Source organism: Propithecus coquereli, unplaced genomic scaffold (assembly GCF_000956105.1).
Source record: "Propithecus coquereli isolate 6110/MARCELLA unplaced genomic scaffold, Pcoq_1.0 Scaffold208, whole genome shotgun sequence".
Lineage (NCBI taxonomy): Eukaryota > Metazoa > Chordata > Mammalia > Primates > Indriidae > Propithecus > Propithecus coquereli.
The window spans coordinates 1,517,677-1,538,595 of record NW_012145856.1 but is presented as its reverse complement, the minus strand read 5'-3'; the positions used below and the strand labels follow the sequence as shown (position 1 = coordinate 1,538,595).

Sequence of the window (20,919 nt, the reverse complement as noted above, 5' to 3'; positions counted from 1 at the left end):
ATGACAGTCAGCCTGCGGCTGCCATTTCAGGCTCACCTTCCATACTCACCACGTCTTGGTAGAGAGTGGTATAACCAAATGAAATGAGCCTCACCTGAGGAGTGTGGTGGGCTAGAGGGATGGGGTTTGGAAAGTGGCAGCAGAAAGCTAGGACAACGAAAAAAATAGCGCCTCCAGTTTCCAGGTCGGAGCAACTTTCCCCTGAAAGCTGCAGGGAACCTCTGCCCCCAGGAAGTCCAAGTTAGTTTAAAGACAAGGCATCAAGGGCACGGTCAGAAGAAATTCAGGAGACAGGGAGAGTTTTTACTGTGGAACAAAGGCCGTAGAAGGCCCAGGTAGGGGGTGCAGAGGAGAGGAATAGAGGAAATAATTCTGGGGCAGTTCTAAGTGGGGCCCCTGGTGGTGCTGGGGAATTGATTATGCTCAGGGTTAGGGAGCAATTTTAGAACAATTTTAAGAAGTACAGAACCTTGGGTAACAGGACACGGGAGAAGCTGCTGTTCACCCTCCTGAGATGGCTCAGTAGTATTTAGAGGAGGGATTCTAGGATGAAGTTGTGCATGGATGGATAGTGACCATACTTTGAAGGAAATCCTGTTCCAGGATACTGGTGCCAGGACTAGTTAATTCAGAGTTTAAAACAGCAGTAGTCCCCAGTGATAGCAGACTCAAATCTTAAGCAGCAGCCATAGGGCAGTTTGAGCCATTGTTTGCTTTAAGTTTTGCATAATTGTGGGCGAGTCATGGCAGAGCTGAGAGTACAGTATGTGTAATAGTATGTGTCTTCCGTCTCTCTCTTTTCGTATATACATATATAAATATATATGCATGCACATAAATACATATTTCTGCATATATGTTACATACATAATTAAAGCTTATTTTATAGAATTTTGGTTATCAGCCAAACTCAGAAGATCCTCTTAATAAAAATCTAGCTGAAAAGATTTCTGTGTCTTTTCCACAGGACACCACAGCTCTACCTTACTCATTTCAAGATGATCCTTACCTTATACCAACATCCTCTCTGGAATCTGTGAGTATTTTCATGTAACTTTACTAGTATTATTTTTTTTATCTTGCTGGTTAGTGTACAAGGATACCTATATAATATAGTTGTAAAAACCTTTGGAAAGTTTACAGACACTGATAGATGAATTGATAGGCTTTGTGAAGCCTTTACTACTTTTATCAAAAAGATCTACATACTATCTGTGAAGAGGGAGAGGGGTTTCGGTTTTTAATACTTACAGCTTTTTTTTTTTTTTTTTTAATACAATGGAGTGACCCACTCAGTTTAAATATGTTGTTTTTTATATACTTAAAGGTATACATAAGACATGACCTAAAATTATGTCACTCAGTAGAAAAGGTAGGGTATACTGTTAATTTAATTTCCTTTTTTTTTTTTTTTGAGATAGAGTCTTGCTCTGTTTCCCAGGCTAGAGCTAGAGGTGTCATCATAGCTCACTGCAACCTCAAACTCCTGGGCTAGAGTGATCCTCCTGCCTCAGCCTTCTAGGTAGCTGGGACTACAGACGTGTGCCACCACACCTGGCTAATTTTTCTATTAATATTTGTTTTGTGGCGATGGGGTCTTGCTCTTGCTCAGGCTGGTTTTGAACTCCTGGCCTCTAGTGATCCTCCAACTTCAGCCTCCCAAAGTGATAGGATTATAGGCATGAGCCACCATACCCAGCCTGTAATTTAATTTCTAATTGGAATTTTGTGTATTGCATTCTTGTTTGTGAGGGGAGAATAATAATTCTTGCTGAGGGTATAACTTTGATGTTGCTTGAGTCTAAATTACATGTAAATACCAATTTGTATCTAAATCTTTTTCTTTATATAGCGTTCATTTTTATTGGCAAAGAAGTCTGGGGAGAATGCAGCAAAGTTTATTATTAATTCACATCCCAAATATTTTCAGAAGGATGTAGCTGAACCTCATATACCGGTAAGGAGAGGTAGTTGATTTTTTTTTTTACTTAATACTATATAAATGTAAATTAAATCAGCCTTTCATACCTAATATTTAAGTAGCCGTTTGAATACCCTCAATATTTGGATGAACAGCCTATCAAAGTGAGGAGTGGTCTTTGCTCACACTAACCGTTGACAATGCCTTTTGAATGTATTCGCCCTTGTTTTATATTTTCCATATTTAGTTTCTGTGACACTACATTGTTGGATTTTTACCTTTTTACCTTTTACCTTACCTTTTACCTTTCTTGTATATCTAGCTTAGATTCCTCTGCTCTGAACTCCAAACTATTTCAACTACTTCTTTGTTCCGTAGTCATGCAGTGATATAGTGAGCACATATGCAGGGCCTGCTTTGTGGTAGGCATTGTGCTTAGTGCTGGCAATACAGTGGCGAGCAAAACGATGTGTGTCTGCCCTTCTGAGTTTATTAGTGGAAATACTAACCTCATACTCACCATGTCTAAAACCACTCCCTTACCCTCCTAGCTCCCTTTTTCCGAAAACTCACACCCAGTTGCACCCTTCTTATTCTCATGCTGCAACTCCTAGTTATGGGTTAGAAAGCCAGCTCCATTGTGTACATAAAGAAAAAAATACTAAAATCCTGAACTAAGACAATGGCAGTGATAGAATAATCATTTGTTAGCCTATGCTTTCCCCTTTATGTTTTTGACTAACAGTTATTTTCCTGTGCATAGCTCCAAGGTCACTCTGCTTGAAGCCTTCCAAGAGTCCCCAGTATCCAGTGGGCAGCACTGTTCACACTGTCTTATAATGATTTCCTTATCTGCTTTCTCCATTAGATCGTGAGCACCCTTAGCATAGAGAATGCCTTTCATCTCTGTATCCTCAAGTGCCTAGCTTAGGTGCCTGGAGTAAAGTAGTAGGCATTCAAAAGTATTTGAATGAATTAGTGAAGGTGTTAAAATACCTTGAGTAGTATTAGATGTTTAGAGGAAAAGCAGCATTAAGGATGAAAAATGTTTCTCCCTTTGGAAACTGGGTGCCCTCTGACACCTTTTGCCAAGATGGTTGGTGTAAAGAAGGAAAAATGGTTTTAGCAGGGGAAAAAATAGTAAGTTCAGCTTGAAGTTGGGGAATTTATTTGGAAGTAGGGATGTTCAGATATGGATTAAATATTTATGTTGGGTACTTTTAAATTCTTGTCAAGCTAGGAGATAGCTAAATAATCTTCTTGTCTCAAAGACTGGGGAACTTTTTTTTGTCATTTCTTAATATTTTTAGTTAGATTCTCTACAAAAACAGTCATGTTAAAATGATAAATAGTATCTGGTACAGGAACATGAATTGGAATGATGAAGTTTTATTTTGGTGTGTTAGTGGTAAAAATTTTGTTCTGCTCAGTCATCCCTTCACCTTTACCTGCTTGTAGTAACTTTAACCGTCTTGTTTTCGTAGTGTTTAATGCCTGAGTACTTTGAACCTCAGATTGAAGAAGTGAGTGAAGCTGCCCTAAAGGAACGAATCAAGCTCAAAAAAGTCAAAGCCTCTGTGGACATGTTTGATCAGCTTTTGCAAGCAGGTGACTAAGTTCGATTAAAGCTGCTCTAGGAACATAACCTTGAAGTGGGCCACAGTTATACGATCCAGAAAGTTTTGAGTAAAAGTTACAAGTACTACTATACTTACTCTGCGTGATGGCTGTCTTGTTTATATTTTCAATAGTTTAATAATATTTCATGTTCTACTTTCGCTTCACTTTAAAATAATAGATGAGATAGAATTGCAACTTTGTTAGTTTATTGTGCTGTACCACTGGCAGAGAAATTATATAATCATTCTTCCTTACCTTCCCTTTTTAATGTTAGATGTGTACATAATGTATTCAAATTTCCTGTACTCTTTAAGTATGTTTGGAAGGCAGGACCACAACAGATAAGAAAGAAATATTGAAAAAAGGAAAGAGCACTAAACTGGATTCAGGGGCTTTGATACTAGTGCCAGCTCTGACACTAATTGTTCCATAGCCTTCAGAAAGTTACCTAATTCCTCAGAGCTGCTAGCTGTAAAATCCTGTGGCTCTCTGAATTAGAGGTGATGAACCTCCAGGTATACACATCTAGAAAGCACGGCTAATAAGCCATCGTGAGAATATATGGACAGCAACATCAAAGGCAGCTGGCATTGTTTAAGTTTTTGGGACTCTAGAATGCTGTTTGGTGATTTAAGATAAAAATCAGCTAAACATGGAAGAGATGGAAACTGGACTGAATTACTCAGTATACACTTGAATACAAACATTTGCAGAAAGCTATGTTTGAGAATTTTGGTATGCAGCCTAGTATAGCATCAGATGGACAACTGGATGATGGTAGCATATTATAATTTAGTGAGGCTTTCCCCTCTGCTTCTTGAATATAATCAACATCTGGTATGAGTCTGCATTCAAGTTCTCAGTGTTAAAGCTTGTCTTTTTCTAGTTTTACCCACTTTGTGGTGTAGATATGTACATTCAATAAAGACAGGTGTCAGAACCATAGCTCAGTAACAGTGAGCTAACACACCAGGGAAGGGATCATAGACAGTTTCATTGTTAAGCCCCTAGCAATTGGCAAACACTCCGCTAAGGTATTTCACATACATACTCAGTTTAACTCTATAATACCTTATAAGTTGGTTTGTTTTATAGTAATCTTATAAAGGAAACTATTAGGTAATTTTCCAGGTCTCACAACTCTGAGACTCTGAGACAGTATGACCCAGTTGAGTTGCACTCCATAGCCTGTGCCCTGTTCACTGTGCTGTGCTTTCTTTCTGGGCTTTTAAATTTCCTGATGGGCATTTTTATTTATCACCATGCATTGTTTAGAACGATGTACTTACTTTTCTTTTAAAACAGTAGATTATATCTCATACTTTTTTTCCTTCCTGTGCCCTTTTTTCCCCTCTTTTTAATGAGTGTCAGAATGGGAGCATAATGTTTTGAAAGATAATTTTTAAAAGGCTATAGTTAGACAATTATGCTACTATTTTTAGGGACGATTTTAGTGAAGGTCTGGATCCAAATGGAATCATTCTACTTATGTTTGTCCAAATGGACCTGGGCCAAGGGAACTAAGTGAGGATATTTTATAGTGTTCAGTTTAAAGGTGATAAACAAAATCATGAGATAGTTTCTCTAAGGATATGATCACATAAATTAAGTGTTCACAGGGTCAAACTTCGTCTTGTATTTTAATCTTCTATGTCAAACCGCACAGGTAATAGGGATTGTGTCCCTGTATGCATCACTCCAGGTGTTTTAAGTTGATGTTGGGTACATAGTCCTCAGTTGAAAAAGTGGTAGATGATATTAAGTATGTTATCAGCAAAGCCACAGATAATAGAAAAAGCAAAGAATTTTAATCTAACAGGCTTTAGTTCTTGAGTGTTTCAAGGTTTCTTTTCTGTTTCACTTACCCACAGGAACCACTGTCTCTCTTAAAACAACAAATAATCTCTTGGATTTATTGTGTTACTATGGTGACCAAGAGCCCTCAACTAATTATCAGTTTCAGCAAACTGAACAGTCAGAAGAACTGGTAACTACTTTTGGCATTGATTTTTTTTTTTTTAAGTATCTTTTAGAAGTAATACTTTCTTTATTTTTATTTTTATTTTATTTCAGCATATTATGGGGGTACAGATGTTTAGGTTACGTATGTTGCCCTTGCCCCCTCCCAAAGTCCGAGCTTCAAGCGTGTCCATCCCTGGGATGGTGCGCATCGCACTCTTTGTGTATGCATATACCCATCCCCTCCTCCCCCCTCCCCCGTAGAAGTAATGCTTTCTGAAAATAAGATGGGTTCTTGTGTCATGTGTCAGGGTAGTAGTAAGAGATTTGTACTGAGATGTGGTGTGGTGTGGTATGATAGCCTTGATAAAAAGTTGGTGCAGGAGGAAGAGAAAGATTTTTAATAATTTAAATTAACCCTGGTTCCTTTTAAGAAATATCTTGTCTTTGCCTACCTCCTATTCAGGCAATGCTTTGATCAGAAATGTTTAAGGCTGCCTCTCTCTCACAGTGACAACATGATTTGTAATGGCCAAGGAAAGACTCCTTTGCCTGGGCCCCATCAAAAATTCATACATACATAGGCAGAGAGGAGGGAGCATGCTAGGCTGAGGGTACAGAATAGTGGTGTGCCAGGAGCCACCTGTTTGTTGAGTCATAGCCTATCTCAACTCTAGAATTTACTTCTAGAAATAAGGTCCCAAGGAATCCTTTGCATCGGATGAACAGAGACAAAGAAGTATTTGTACTTATAAATGGCAAAAATGTTGAAAACAGTCTAGATGTTCAATAGTAGATCAAATTATGGTAAAAGAGTGTCTTGTAGCTATTGAGTGCACTAGTGTAGATCTATTTGGGTGTGGAAAGATTTAGCATGTATAAGTAGGGAAAAGGTTATACAGTAATAAATACATATTCTATTTTTGTAAAAATGTTTTTTCATATGCATAAGAAAAAATTTAAAAGGTGTTTATCTCTGGATAATGGGATTATTATGGGTATTTTTCTTTATATCTTTTCTCATTTTTCTCCACTAAATGTGGATTTTTTTTTTTTTTTTTTTTTTTTGAGACAGAGTCTCACTGTGTTGCCCCGGCTAGAGTGCCGTGGCGTCAGCCTAGCTCACAGCAACCTCACACTCCTGGGCTCAAGCGATCCTACTGCCTCAGCCTCCCTAGTAGCTGGGATTACAGGCATGCGCCACCATGCCCGGCTAATTTTTTCTATATATTTTTAGTTGTCCAATTAATTTCTTTCTATTTTTAGTAGAGACGGGGTCTCGCTCTTGCTCAGGCTGGTTTCGAACTCCTGAGCTCAAATGATCCGCCCGCCTCGGCCTCCCAGAGAGCTAGGATTACAGGCGTGAGCCACCGCGCCCGGCCAAAATGTGGATTTTTTATATACAGAAAACCTTAAGTCTTTTAATTGAAGTGCATAGGGAGTGGGTTGCAGTCACACCTTGCTTTCCAGAGCATCTTCTCCTGAAGCCCTGGCCTAGCTGGCCCTCTGCCTCTCCATCCCCAATTCTTGAGGCAGTAGGCTGCAGACCCAACACTGACCTCTGCAGTGCCAACCAACCCTGTCTCTCTGCAGCAGCTTGGTTTATAAATACAGGACAAGACTTTAGTCTTTTAAAAAGTTGTGGTTTGTTCCGATTAGTGTTAGACATTAGCTATATGTTGTCTTTTCTTGCTTTCACTCTAATAATGAACAGTATTTCTTTGTGGATCAGGCCAGATGTAGGCTTTGAAGAAGCAAGCCGTGTTTGGTTTTCCAGTTTATACCTGTGGGCCAGGCTTTACAGGGCACTAGCTTCATCTCACCTTCAGGTCGTCACTGTTGCTTTAAGGGCCAACTTTGCTTTTCAAAATCTGTGAATTCACTGATTTATACTTAAGAAGTTAAATATAAATGTGTACGTATTTACTGGGCTTCCTCTTTGCCTTTTGCTGGATCTATATTTTCTTTATTTTTTTCTGAGTTCCCTTTACCCTTTTGATTTTGAGTAGTCTGACTGGGAGAATGCATTCCATTGTCTTTTATTTCTCTTAATGGTGTTTCATTCGAGGAAGAGGAAAGTAACAAGAAATCTAGGAAGAAGGCTGGTCATCAATCTGGAGTTACATGGAGGTATATTACACATAATTAGAACCTTGTATTACAGTTTTTTATGGTACATGGAATATGTCCCATCACTCCCTGAAGAAGACGTAATCCTAAGATGTTCTAAAATAGTCTGTTTTTATTGTGCATTATAAGTTTCACAATTCGTATTCATATGCATTTAGACCTTTAATTGTAAGGTCTTAAACTCCAGCCAGCAGCACAAGAATCTATTATATTTAGAGGTTGGTGCTTGATTTTCTTTTTTCCCAGTCAGCACAACCTCGACATGGTATGATTCCTTTGGTAGTTTCATCAGCAATGCTGCCTTGGAATATGTACTTCTAATTCTGAAAGATTTTGGTTTTTTTTTTTTTGAGACAGAGTCTCACTCTGTTGCCCGGGCTAGAGTGCTGTAGCGTCAGCCTAGCTCACAGCAACCTCAAACTCCTGGGCTCAAGCAATCCTTCTGCCTCAGCCTGCTGAGTAGTTGGGACTGCAGGCATGTGCCATCATGCCCAGCTAATTTTTTCTATATATTTTTAGTTGTCCAGCTAATTTCTTTCTATTTTTAATAGAGATGGGGCCTCGCTCTTGCTCAGGCTGATCTCAAACTCCTGAGCTCAAATGATCTGCCTGCCTTGGCCTCTCTCAGTGCTAGGATTACAGGCATGAACCACCTCTCTGCCCTACAGTTTGCTTTTTGTTTTAATACCATGGGTATTCATTACTTGTGCATAAACATTTCCTTTTCAATTCTGATTCTGTCATATAACTGCAAAGCCCTGGTCTTTCAGCCTCGATTTTTTTCCCCATTTTCAAAATAATGATAACCATGTCTCCTTTTCTGGGTGGTAAGAATTATTTGAAATATGCATAAAGTGTTTAGCACACTGTCTGGAACATTATAAGCTGCTAGTGAATGGTGGTAGCTATTATTGGTTTTTCCTGTTTCCCTGACTCAGGTTTACTCTCTTGCGTCTAGAGCAAAAAACAATGCTGAGAGAATCTTTGCTCTGATGCCAGAGAAAAATGCATATTCCTACTGCACAATGATCCGAGGAATGGTGAAGGTACCTTTGTTTTACTTATTTTTATCTTTAATTTCCACTAAGTCAGGGTTTTTCAGCCTCAGAACTACGAACATTTTGGGTCACATAATTTGTTGTAGGGGGTTGTCCTGTGCGTTGTAGGATGTTTAGGAGCTCCCTGGCCTCTACTCACTGGATATGAATAGTATACTCTCTCCCATCCTCAGCGTGACAACTAAAAAAAATATGTTCAGGTATTACCCAGTGTCCCCTGGGTAGAAGACCACTGCACTAGAGTATAAGCTTCACAAGAAAAGAGCCTGGTCTGTTTTGTTTACTGCTCTATTTCCAAACCCTAGAACAGTAGATATGCAAATACTTGAATGAATTTGATGATGCTTAATTTTTCCTTTTCCAGCACCGAGCTTATGAGCAGGCGTTAAACTTGTACACTGAATTATTAAACAACAGACTCCATGGTGAGTTTGTTTTGAGAACTTCCCTCCATCCCTCTCTCCTTTTCTTTCCTTCTCTGAAGAATCTGTAAAGTCTTTGGATCTTTCCTCAATCATTGGTCTACATTTTACTGTTTCCTGTGACATTGGTGACTGAAGCAGGAGGAAAGATTTAGAGAGGGGAGTTGTTTTCCAGTTTTGTGGAATGTGGTGATTAGCCAAGAGACATATAGGAATGACCACTTTGCCTTAAACTCAGCTATTTAGGGGTTAATCTTCAACCTCAAATTTTGTTATTTTACTCTTTTACAGCTGATGTATACACATTCAATGCATTGATTGAAGCAACAATATGGAGGATGGATGAGAATTTTGAGGAAAAATGGAATAGTACACTGGTAAGGAGAAACTCTCAGTTTATCTTTTAATAGGCCTTAAATGTCCTTTACCAGAAATACACTGGGGAAAGACAGCATTCATTGAGTATCTATCTATATGACAGTCACTGCATAGCAGTTACCTGTTAAACCACCCTTCCAGCAGCCTTATAGGTTAAGTAGCTGTGTCAGACACATGAAAAGAAAAAGTTACTTGACCCAGAGCATATAGCTAGAATTCTGGAAGACCTGGGTTGCTTTATTCATGTATTTCTCGTAACAATTTTTCTGTTACAAAAGTCACACATATTTATTGTGAAGTTCCTATCATGAAGTTCAAAAAATTGAAATTGCTGGATGGACTCTTGTCTGGTAACTTAGGAATAGAAACATGTTTTGTATCCTGGTCTAATGTTTTGCTTGAGTCTTTTCTTGGAAAGCTCTCATAGGTAGAGGAGTGAGGACAGTTGGACACCTTCATCAAGTAGGGTGGATGATTGATTTGGGGGCTTCTCTAAAAGGCAGAATCACTGGTCCTAATTAATAAGCAATTCTTAAAATAAAGATATAGTTACTAACCTGCTGTAGACATAGCAAGAAAGCTAAATCCTCTCTTTTTGTATGAAATACAGATTGTAGGGCAAACTGTCTACCCAGGCATAAAAACTGCTTGCTCTTGATTTAACTAGGAGCTACTGAAACAAATGGTTGCACAGAAGGTAAAACCAAATCTGCAGACTTTTAATACCATTCTGAAATGTCTCCGAAGATTTTATGTACTTGCAAGAGTGCCAGCCTTACGGACCTTACGTGAAATGAAAGCCGTCGGAATAGGTGAGGGTGCATCTTGGGGTCCTCACTGAAGACCCTTCTGACCAGACATTTCAGGGCCACATAAGCGAATGAGACATGTAAATTCTTTTGCTGTTTACATATGTTAGAAATTTCCTTTCCACATCTGGTAAACTTAATTACATCAACTTATTGTGGAAGCGCCTTTATCATCTTCATGTTCTTTACAGAAAATTAGAGTATTCTTTTAGTATTTTAGGCACATTTTAATGGGTCTTTTGATTATGAGAGTTGATCACTTCGAGTTACCTAGTTTTAAATTTCTTGACATTTTTCTAGCATAATTAGGTATTTGAACCCAAGCGTGTGCTTGTATGTTGTGTATTTTTAGCCTGAGCGAGACCCCCGTCTCTACAAAAAAATAGAAAAATTATCTGGGCATCGTGTTGCTCGCCTATAGGCCCAGCTACTTGGGAGGCTGAGGCAAGAGGATCCCTTGAGCCCAGGAGTTTGAGGTTGTGAGCTATGATGACACCACTGCACTCTTGCCCTGGCAACAGAGGGAGACCCTGTCTCAAAAAAAAAAAAAGGAAGTGAACTGTTGTATATTTTTCATTAATTATTTATCGAAGGTTGCTTTGGAAGTCAGTTCACTACAATATGCTTTACTGTTCTCAATGAAGAATCTTATTGGTAATAGGTATTTTGACTTTGTGAAAGTGATATAATCTTTATGATAATTTTTCACCTTTACATTAATTAGGTGAGCTAAAAAATATTTTTATTCAAAGGAATAGAAATGCATCTTTTGCTTAAATAGTAACATTAGTAGGTTTTTAATTCAGTGTGCCTCACTAAGCTATATTTTAGATTGCTGTGTTTTTACTTTATTTCTTATTCTTTCCATCTACCTGGTAATTTGAGAACCCTCGCTTGCAACATATCACCATATTATTCAGCTGTTTTATCAACAAGGTATGTATGGCCTTAAATTGTATTAATTTATGTAGAAAATTGACCACTTCCTTGAATTTATGTGATTAATTGTTGCAAGTTACTTTCTCTGCATATGAATTAAGAAAAGAGAATTCATAAATTAACATGTACAGCCTGAGCAAAAAGCTATACTCGAGAGTAGTAATCTTGTTTTTGATATAAAACTTGAGCTGGAAGGGAGAGGGTTATAAAATGTACTAGCAATTTTGGTGTACAAATAGGAATGGACAGAAGGTATTTCAGTTTGAAGTTCCTTTTGTTCTCCAGAGCTATGCCATTAGCCAATGGAATTTTACTTAATATGCGATTACCTAATGAAATTAAGTAAAATAGGCCAGGCGCAGTGGCTCATGCCTATAATCCCAGCACTTTGGGAGGCCAAGACGGGAGAATGGCTTGAGGCCAGGAGTTTGAGGTTATAGTGAGCTATGATCACACCACTGCACTCTAGTCTGTGTGATAGAATGAGACTCTTGTCTCTAAAAAATATTAAGTAAAAAAAAAAAAATTTTTTTTTTTTTTGTATTGGTGCTTAGTAACCACGTGGCTAGTGACTCCCATACTGAATGATGCAGATATAGAACATTTCCATCTTCTCAGAAAGTTAGTGGACAGTACCACTCTGGAGGAAGGTTGAATTAATTGTGAAGCCTTTTGGGAGGACCTTGAGGCTCCATTTGTCACCCACTTTTGTCAGTTCCAGTTAGAGCTGTGCTCTGTAGAATGGGCATTGGAGCAAGGCACACCTGAGCTGAAATTTCAGCTAGACCATATATTTACCAGCTGTGTCAAAGGGATTGGATACCTATCTGAGTAATCATATCAGGGTGTGGTGATTAAATAAATAACACAACAGTGGCTGGTACCATGCTTGGAAGGCATACGGTAGGCACTCAGAATCTGTTGGTTCTTACCTCTTTGCCCCCAGCCTATGAAAGTACCCTCGGGTTCAGAAGTGACAGTTCTCTTCATTCCTTCTCCTGATAGACTATAAGAACTATAGGTAGAAACTTGATTCTCTGGTTCGAAGGGCTAATTTTGCAGAATCCACATCCTCACCTATATAGGAAAGTTTTTTGTTTTGTTTTTTAATTATCTTTTTAGTGAAAAAACCAAACAGGTGACTGATTTTATCTTGGAAACAGATAAGCAGTTTCCATGATAACTAGATCCTTTAAAACTTTATGAGATTGTGGTGAAATTAGTATATCTGACCTCAAATTCTATTCCTTTCCTCATACTATCATGTATCACTTTGGTTCGGTGCTAACCAAAGTGAAAGGTACTTGTATTTCCTAAATAGTAGCCATGACCATGTGGACTAGGGTGGGGGAAGGAGTGTGGGTTTGTCTTATGTATGTAAATTGGCTGTCTGCCATAATAATTTCTAGGAATTTACCTGAAGGGGAGCACTTAAAATAACATAGAAATAATACATATAAACTAGAATATTATGTAACTAATAAAATCATTAGGAAGGTTAGCAAATGGAAACATGCTTGAGGAAATTGTGAAAATATATCTGTGCTATCATTATAACTATGTTATCACTTACATGTACAAAAGGTCAGGAAGGGAGTATAGATAAGTATTTGACTAGGAATAACATAGGTGAATGTAGGTGGATTTTCTGACCTGTTAGTGTTCAGCTCGTGTGATTTTTAAGAACTGCCCCCATCAATTCTCTGGTTTCCTTTTTCTTGGCCTTCTCATTCTGATTACGTTTAAAGGAACACAAGTGATTACTAGCAGAAAACATGTTTTTTTTCTAAGTATGATGCTTTGGTGAGGGTGTGTGTGTGTTGGTGTCTGCCTCCCACTCCAGTCAGAGTCTGGCTTGTGAAGAAATGAAGAAGGAAGGGACTGAGCACCTGCACAGAGACCTATGTTTGTCACAGATCTAACAGAATTGGATTCTGCAGGGTGCAGTGATTCCTTTCGCAAACATTGGCCCCCTGCCCAGCTCTGTGCCAGGCTTTAGGCTGGAGATGTAAGAAGGAGAAATGTGTCCCTTTGTACTACATGCTGTGAGTTTGGTGGTAGTACAGGAAGTAGATTCATGATAAAACACATTTACTTTCTTGTTCTGTAGAAGGCCCTTCAAAAGGATCATCCCTGATCATCTATGATATAATGAATGAATTAATGGGAAAAAAATTTTCTCCAAAGGACTTGGATGATGGTATGTTCAGAAATTGCTTGTGTTTTCCTCCTCTAAAGACAGGGCTGGTTTTCCTGAGTGCCAGTTATTTAGAGGCCTTGTGATGAGGGCAGGGTTTCCTTTTAGCTTAGTAATATTTGGGGTGATCATTCTGAGAAAGCCAAAATGTCTGGCACATTGGTGTATACTTCCTTTCTTGAGTGTCGATTCCCTTAGCTTTATCTTATACCTTAGCAGTTTTGTTGGATTTTTATTAATGTTACTGACTTGAAAATATATTTTATCCATAGTAACCAAAGGTCTTGTGAACTTTGATTTTCAGATTTGTTTTTTCAGTCAGCCATGAAAGTTGTAAGTACCATCTCTTACTTAACTTCTTTTTCCTTTTTTGGAAGAAGGTTACTATCCATTTCCAAAATTCATCTGTAATTGGAGAGTTCTCCTTGGTTCTTTCACTTCTTCTTAGTTCTGTTCATGTCTTTGCTTTTGTTTTCCTTCTTTCCCTAAAATCTATACTTTTTAATCATATAACATTCCTACCCTGTGTTTACTGTATATATTGCCTTTTTTCATGCCTCTGCTCAAATAAGCTTTCAGAGTATTTCATATTAGGAACTTTTAAAATTGATAGTGGTTTTTATTTCAGTTTTTTGTTTTATCATGCTCATTGTAGGAAAAATTTCAAGCAATTTTAAGGTGAAAAAAATTATCCTACTCCGTAAGGATAATTTAGTATGTATCCTCCCAGGTTTTTTTCTCTGGCTTCTCAAATGTATGTACACCCAGATACACTTCCATGGTGTTTTATTTGTTGACAGCAACCAGTATTTCATAGGAGGAAGGAACTATAATTTAACTCTTCTGTGAGTGGTTTTTAGTTACTTTATGGAGTTTTTGCTAGTGCAGTGGTGGTAGACAGAGCATTCCAGGTGTCTTTTGTGCGCTTGACCAGGTGTTTTTGTACAATTACTTTCTAAAGGTACAATTGCTAAATCAAAATAATTTTGTTAAAAATTTAAGAAAACTTGGTGTTTGTTTCCCCCCACCACCAATTTCTTGTAACTTATTTGCTGTCAACCAATAGTAAATTAAGTCAGCATTTTCACAAGGAACTTTACATTTTTTCTTTATGTAATGAACAGCTCTTTGGCTGACAAGGATATCACTGTGATACTTAATACTTGCAAATTTTCAGTGCTCATCTCTCAGAGATCTAGACCTTGCTTACCAAGTACATGGCCTTTTAAACACTGGAGACAACTGGAAATTGATTGGATCTGATCATCGTCGTAATTTCTATTAGTGAGTGTGTTGGAAATGTATCCTTTTGCATTAATTAGTAGAGTCTGCAAGTGGGAGGCTGTTGGTGGCCCTTTATAGCTCAAGTCTGGATTCAGGCAGCATTCCCATGATTTAATAGTTAACAGGTTAATTGAGCACTTAGAAATTAAAGCCGTGGTAAAACTGCTAGATTTGGAAGTCTAATTTGTATCCTTTGAGATTTTTTTCTTTGCAACACTTTAAAAATCTACGTATCTTTTTCCTTTATGGTCCTCTTATATTTTCAAATGGTTATAGCAGGGTGAGTCCCTAAAGATTTCATCCCAGCCCCTTGCTTTTATATTCAAAGATCAAAGTACTGGAGCCTAGAGAGGTTCCCTTAATGGATTTGCTTTTAGGCAGATAAAAACATGAACTTAAGGAGGTAATCCGTTAACAAGTGTGTGAGGATTGTTTTGTCTGTCTGTCCAAATCCTTGCTTCACACTGAATGTTTTTAAAATGAATACAATATTTAGTACCTGCTTGCCACGACCTAAGAGTGTACTGAGGCGGCAGTCATAAATGACCAGTTGGGGGTAAGATGGTATTAATTGGGAAGTTGAGCACAGGTTAGCAACTTCTGGTTCAAGCACTGGCCTGTGAAACTTTAATTGTTTGTAGATATTTTAAAGTTCTTTGTAACATATCATGTAACTAACTATGCTATAATTTCACTAATTATTTCTCCTCTTGTTACACGTAGGGATTTTAGACTAACTGTACTTTTTCTCTCCATGACAGCTCTAAGTTCTTCACTTTAATTTGTCTAATGGAACAAATTGATGTCACCTTGAAGTGGTATAAGGACCTGATACCTTCAGTAAGATGGTTCATTACTTGTCATTTATCATTGTAGATGAATTTGTGGGTATCTTTGCTGGTTAGTGCTTTAAAAATGTATTTCTTCTCTTAATCAGGTCTTCTTTCCCCACTCCCAAACATTGATAGATCTTCTCCAAGCACTGGATGTGGCCAATCGGCTAGAAATGATTCCTCAAATTTGGAAAGGTTAGGGTTTTTTTGTTTGTTTTTTTTTTTTTCTTTTTTTCTTCTACTGTGCAACAAACTAGGGCACAGAGGCCAGGCAATGGATCAGGGTCAGAGTTTGCTGAGGATGGGCCTGTCATAAATCCAAACCTGTCCATTGCAGAATCTAAATCTGAAAAAAACAATCATAATAACATTGAAAACTTCCAAGTACTATAAAACAGTGTCTTACAATATGGAGCAGTGTTTAATACTTGACTGGGAACCAGTTACTGGCATTGGCTTTCACTACTCTTACTTTTTCTTACTGTGAGTCATCCTGCCAGTTTTCTGGAATCCTGGATAAACCTGGAATAAATAATTTCAGCAACTAATTTTTGCCCACCAAAAAATAAGGTTGACAGCTGACATTGGGCAAAAGCCAGCCAAAAAGAGTATTGGTATTACATGGTAGTGATCACTCCTGTGTTCCTTTTTTGTTTCAAGATAGTAAAGAATATGGTCATACTTTTCGCACTGAACTGAGGCAAGAGATCCTGATTCTCATGGCAAGGGATAAACACCCACCACAGGTAGGTCTGTATTGAAACTCAAGTTTTGTTACTGTTATTAGATATATACTAACTCATATATCTTCTAATACTGAGATGCTTTAAGATTTGGGGGAGGGGGGGTAAGGGCAACATATGTAACCTAAACATCTGTACCCCCATAATATGCTGAAATAAAAAGAAAAAAGATTAGTTTCCTGGGTTTCATCTATCATTGTGGAGAGTTCTGCCACCCAAAACCAGATTTAAGTTATGAAACATCTAAACATATCTTGCTGTTAGCAGAATACCATTCCTAAAGTCACCCTCATTCCTGTAGTCCAAAGCAAGCAACATGAAATTAGCTTTTCTCTGTCTTCAGCTTACTTTTAAAAACAATTTCCAGCTAAAAAGAAAACCCATAGTTGAATTTGAAAGATGTGGCTAACTAATCAAATTATTTATCCCAGGACAGGGTCCTTTTTTCTTTTTACCATATTAGTTGTGTATTGTATATCACGTGAATACACACGTGATATATTCAAATGGTAAAATGGATGGCTCAAAAATTTTAATGGTCCTATGGTAGGTAGTCTCCCTGAACTGAAATTCTCATTAAACCAGTTAGGCAATTTTGCTGACTCTGAAACCCTCTCAGCTTCAGGTGGAGTTTGCTGACTGTGCTGCTGATATCAAATCTACATATGAACGCCAGGATGCCAGACAGGCTGCCCCGGATTGGCCTGCCATCCCTCTTAACTGTATAGCTGTCCTCTTTTTAAGGGCTGGGAGAACCCAGGAAGCCTGGTGAGTACAATACCACAAGTATAAATTAGGATCTAAACATTGGCTCTAAAACATTCACCCAGGTCGGTAGAGACTCTCCGATTTGGCTGTATGACATGTAGTTTATCAGGAGTCAAACTAGAATATATAACAGACACTTGATGGGAAATGCTAAAAAGCAAACTTTTAGAAGAAGACCAACATGCATAATGTACTTGAGAGAAGGTGTGGTTCCAATGAGCTGAGAATTCTCTTTCCATTTCTGACCTTTCTGCTTCCTGTGGGCAATTAAGTCACTTAACCTCATTTGTCCACTTACGTGGAACAATATGATCAAAAAAACGTTTTGAAAATGTTTTGGTCTTTTGGGTTATTGAAGCATCATTTTTGGGTGCTCCTCCTACTCTACCCCTCAGCTTAAAATGTAGGCTCTGTACTTGGATTTCTGGAAGCTTGTGTTTAAGTGCATTTATTAAACATGGCCTTGACTAGCACCCATCTTTGATTTGTGCCACTGTATTCTGCTTATGTTTTTATCAGCACTTTATTCACATGCTAATTTTTAGTGTTTTAGAATGGAGACCTTATGCATATTCATTTTTCCAGAAGTTGACAGAAGGATACTTTGGTAGGGGTAGTCACAGGTGGTTCTGTTGTATCCTGTGTTGTATATGTGTGGGCTGAATCAGTAAGTTGGGGGTACTTAAGCGTGGCTCCTTGTATGAGAAAGTATATGTGGCTATTAACTATCTTCAGCAAAAGATGAAGGCTTTCTGCCTCAACTTGTCTACAGGTGTGGCTCACACGCACACGACCTGTTAGCAGCTGTGCTGCTGCTGGTGACAGAAACATTTGACATTTGCATTTGTTTGTTAGCTTAGTTAACAAAGTGTGTGTTAGCTGGCACACACGTGCTATAATCAGGCTGTGATGATTGGCGCAGGGGTACGGACCTCAGCTGAGTCATGGGAGCTGAATGTATGTGTTTCTCCTTTGTCCTGCACGTGGCAGGCTGATGGTGAGCACTTACATGAGACTGTTGCCTCAATCTGAGCCTGCTCATCATAACGTAATTATGAGAGGGAAACGGACTATGCTCTGTTCCACGCCTCCCCCGACTGTACGTAGGATATATTCCCTCCCTGGGCGGACAGAGATGATCCTATATAAGAGGACAAATACAGGTTTGAGTATCCCTTATCTGAAATGCTTGGGACCAGAAGTGTTTTGGGTTTCAGAATATTTGCATTATACATACCAGTTCAGCATCCCTGGTCTAAAAATTTGGAATTGTGAAATTTTGAGCATCATGTTCATATTCAAAAGGTTTCAGATTGGGGAGCGTTTCGGATTTTCAGATTAGGGATACTCAACCAGTACCAGTAGTTCTCAACACTGGCAGTATATCAGATTTACCTGTGAAACTTGTAATATAGATATATGGAGTTTGTGGGGAGGGATTTTAAGCACCTGAGGTGATTGTGATGTACAGAGTTGGGAGCCAGTGAGGCCACCGATGTGTGTCTTCAGTAGCTAACAGGGCTAGGACAGCTACAGTTATCTGATTGCTTTGTTTTTCTATTAGTTAGTATTTATGATCTTTCTCCTGTCTCATCTTCAACAGGAAAATGTTGGGGCTTTTCAGAAAGCATAATAAGATCCCTAGGTAAGTTGAAATTAACAGCCCTGCTCCCACCCCTCCACCCCCACCCCCTGTGCAGCCTGGAAGTAGCTGCCATGGGTTTGACTCATTGTGGGTGATTGGAATTTCTTCACATACTTCAGCGACCACATTTGGGCAATCCTGTTTGTTTGTCAGTCTCTCCTACCATCCAGGGCATCCTGAGGTAAGCACTGTTTTTTATCAGTGCTCAATTATCAACACATAGGATATATGTTGAGTAGATCCTCAGTGACGGCATGTTGAATGAATGTTCATAATTCTTTGGCCCTTTAAAGTTAGACTTCATGTCTAACTTCATGCCTCCAAAGCTTCTATTAAGGATTTTATTACTGAATTTATACTGGATCTTGCCTTTAAATCTTTGACTGAAGGGGTTTAGGGGCTTAGTTGGAGAATGTTCACATTTTGCCCTTCTTCTACAGAAATGAGTTGCTGAATGAGTTTATGGACAGTGCAAAAGTGTCTAACAGTCCTGTGCAGGCCATTGAGGTGGTAAAGCTGGCAAGTGCCTTCAGCTTACCGATTTGTGAGGGCCTCATCCAGAGAGTAATGACTGACTTTGCAATCAACCAGGAACAAAAGTAAGTGGGTCTTGTGTCCTCACCATAGGGAAAGGTTATAAAATGGTACAGACCATTTGTCCATCTGCCCATTCATGTTTATAGCTTTCTGTCCCCTATATTTCCTAACAAAAAGTCAGAATGTAGTAGTTGAGTGACAATTTCATTTGTCATACAAGTCAGGGAAGCCTATCGATTTGGCTATTGGAACTTTTTCCTTTGTTGTTGTTGTTTGGTTTTTTGTAATTTTTTTTTGAGACAGAGTCTCACTCTGTCACCTTAGCTGGAATGCAGTGGCATCCTCATAGCTTGCTGCAACCTCAAACTCCTGCGCTGAAGGGATCCTCCTGCCTCAGCTTCCCAAGTAGCTGGGACTGCAGGCACATGCATGGCACCTGGCTAATTTTTCTATTTTCAATAGAGACGGGGTTTCACTCTTGCTCAGGCTGGTCTTGAAACTCCTGAGCTCAAGGGTTCCTCCTGCCTCGGCCTCCCGGAGTGCTAGGATTACAGGCGTGAGCTATCGCACCTGGGCTTCCTTTGTTCTTAATACAGTTTCATGCAGCTGCAGGGTCCCTTTTTCTATTTCAAAACGGATAGATTAGAGGTGAGTGTCATATACCAAGAACCCCAGCTTCCGGCTGATTTGCAGTGTAACCCTCCAGTTTCTTTTCCTTACAGGGAAGCCCTGGGCAACCTAACTGCACTGACCAGCGACAGTGATAGTGACAGTGACAGTGACATCAATGAAGACAAATGAAAGTGGGAAATTCAGGAGCAGTAATGGGTTCACCATAGCTGCTGGGATCACACTTGAGAACTGGGATGTTAATATTTAACACTGTTACAAAGAAATAAGAGGATACAGATTTGGTGAATTTGTTACTATGAAGTACACAGTTGATACAACACCAGTTTAGTTAGATTAAGCTCCTAACTTGCTACTTGCTAAACCATCTATTAACTGTAGCATTCGAGGCTTACCATTTAAGCGACAGCACTGTCCTTTTCATTTCTCAGACACGCAGTGAGGTCGGTAGCTCTTGTGGTCAGGATAAGCTCTGTATACCTCAGGTAGTGTTGGGTGACCTCATACTGCCATCAGCTTGCAGTTGCCCTCTCCCTGCCACTGGACTAAAGATTTTGTGGGCCTGATGTGCTGCTACATTGCTGGTCCTTCCTTCATCTGAAGAGACAGTCTCTAATTATAATTACATCATAATTGCTGTTGGGTCAATAGTGTCTAATTTCTGGGATATTTATATGTGAAATTATGCATCTTAAAATTAATTAAACAGGATAATGACAGTTTAGGCTGCACAACTCATAAAATGAAGACTGTAAATAAAATTTGTAATTAATGTACATGTGTGTTATTTCCATTATTTTAATATAGCCTTTGCCATAGTCTTCCAACTAAAACATTCCAGAGTTTTTTATCGCTCCCTCGTTTGTCTGTATGCTGGCACCTTCTTTAGTGGTCAAAATGAGGGCTAGTGATGACAAACCGATGTGGAAAGTCTGGACATCATTGTGTATTGCTGGGAATTAAGTTGGTCGAGAACTTCTACTTTTAGCATTTCTCTTACTACCATGACTTCTAAATGGTGCTGGAAGCCAGTAAGAACTTTCGAG

At 38.8% G+C, this 20,919-nt stretch overlaps 1 protein-coding gene across 1 annotated transcript in view; it reads left to right on the top strand.

Moving 5' to 3' along the window:
- Window positions 1–20,597, top strand: part of PTCD3 (pentatricopeptide repeat domain 3) — a 28,736-nt gene extending 8,139 nt beyond the window's left edge. The window contains exons 5-24 of the mRNA XM_012644242.1: window positions 968–1,036; window positions 1,853–1,957; window positions 3,406–3,529; window positions 5,413–5,528; window positions 7,569–7,630; window positions 8,589–8,676; window positions 9,053–9,113; window positions 9,402–9,487; window positions 10,156–10,300; window positions 11,183–11,233; window positions 13,347–13,436; window positions 13,738–13,766; window positions 14,611–14,717; window positions 15,479–15,557; window positions 15,655–15,745; window positions 16,211–16,296; window positions 16,913–17,061; window positions 18,665–18,706; window positions 19,147–19,305; window positions 19,966–20,597. Of these exons, the coding sequence (XP_012499696.1) occupies window positions 968–1,036; window positions 1,853–1,957; window positions 3,406–3,529; window positions 5,413–5,528; window positions 7,569–7,630; window positions 8,589–8,676; window positions 9,053–9,113; window positions 9,402–9,487; window positions 10,156–10,300; window positions 11,183–11,233; window positions 13,347–13,436; window positions 13,738–13,766; window positions 14,611–14,717; window positions 15,479–15,557; window positions 15,655–15,745; window positions 16,211–16,296; window positions 16,913–17,061; window positions 18,665–18,706; window positions 19,147–19,305; window positions 19,966–20,044 (1,818 nt within the window). The 3' untranslated portion in view covers window positions 20,045–20,597. The remainder of the gene's footprint in view (window positions 1–967; window positions 1,037–1,852; window positions 1,958–3,405; window positions 3,530–5,412; window positions 5,529–7,568; window positions 7,631–8,588; window positions 8,677–9,052; window positions 9,114–9,401; window positions 9,488–10,155; window positions 10,301–11,182; window positions 11,234–13,346; window positions 13,437–13,737; window positions 13,767–14,610; window positions 14,718–15,478; window positions 15,558–15,654; window positions 15,746–16,210; window positions 16,297–16,912; window positions 17,062–18,664; window positions 18,707–19,146; window positions 19,306–19,965) is intronic.
- Window positions 20,598–20,919: the final 322 nt, after the last annotated feature.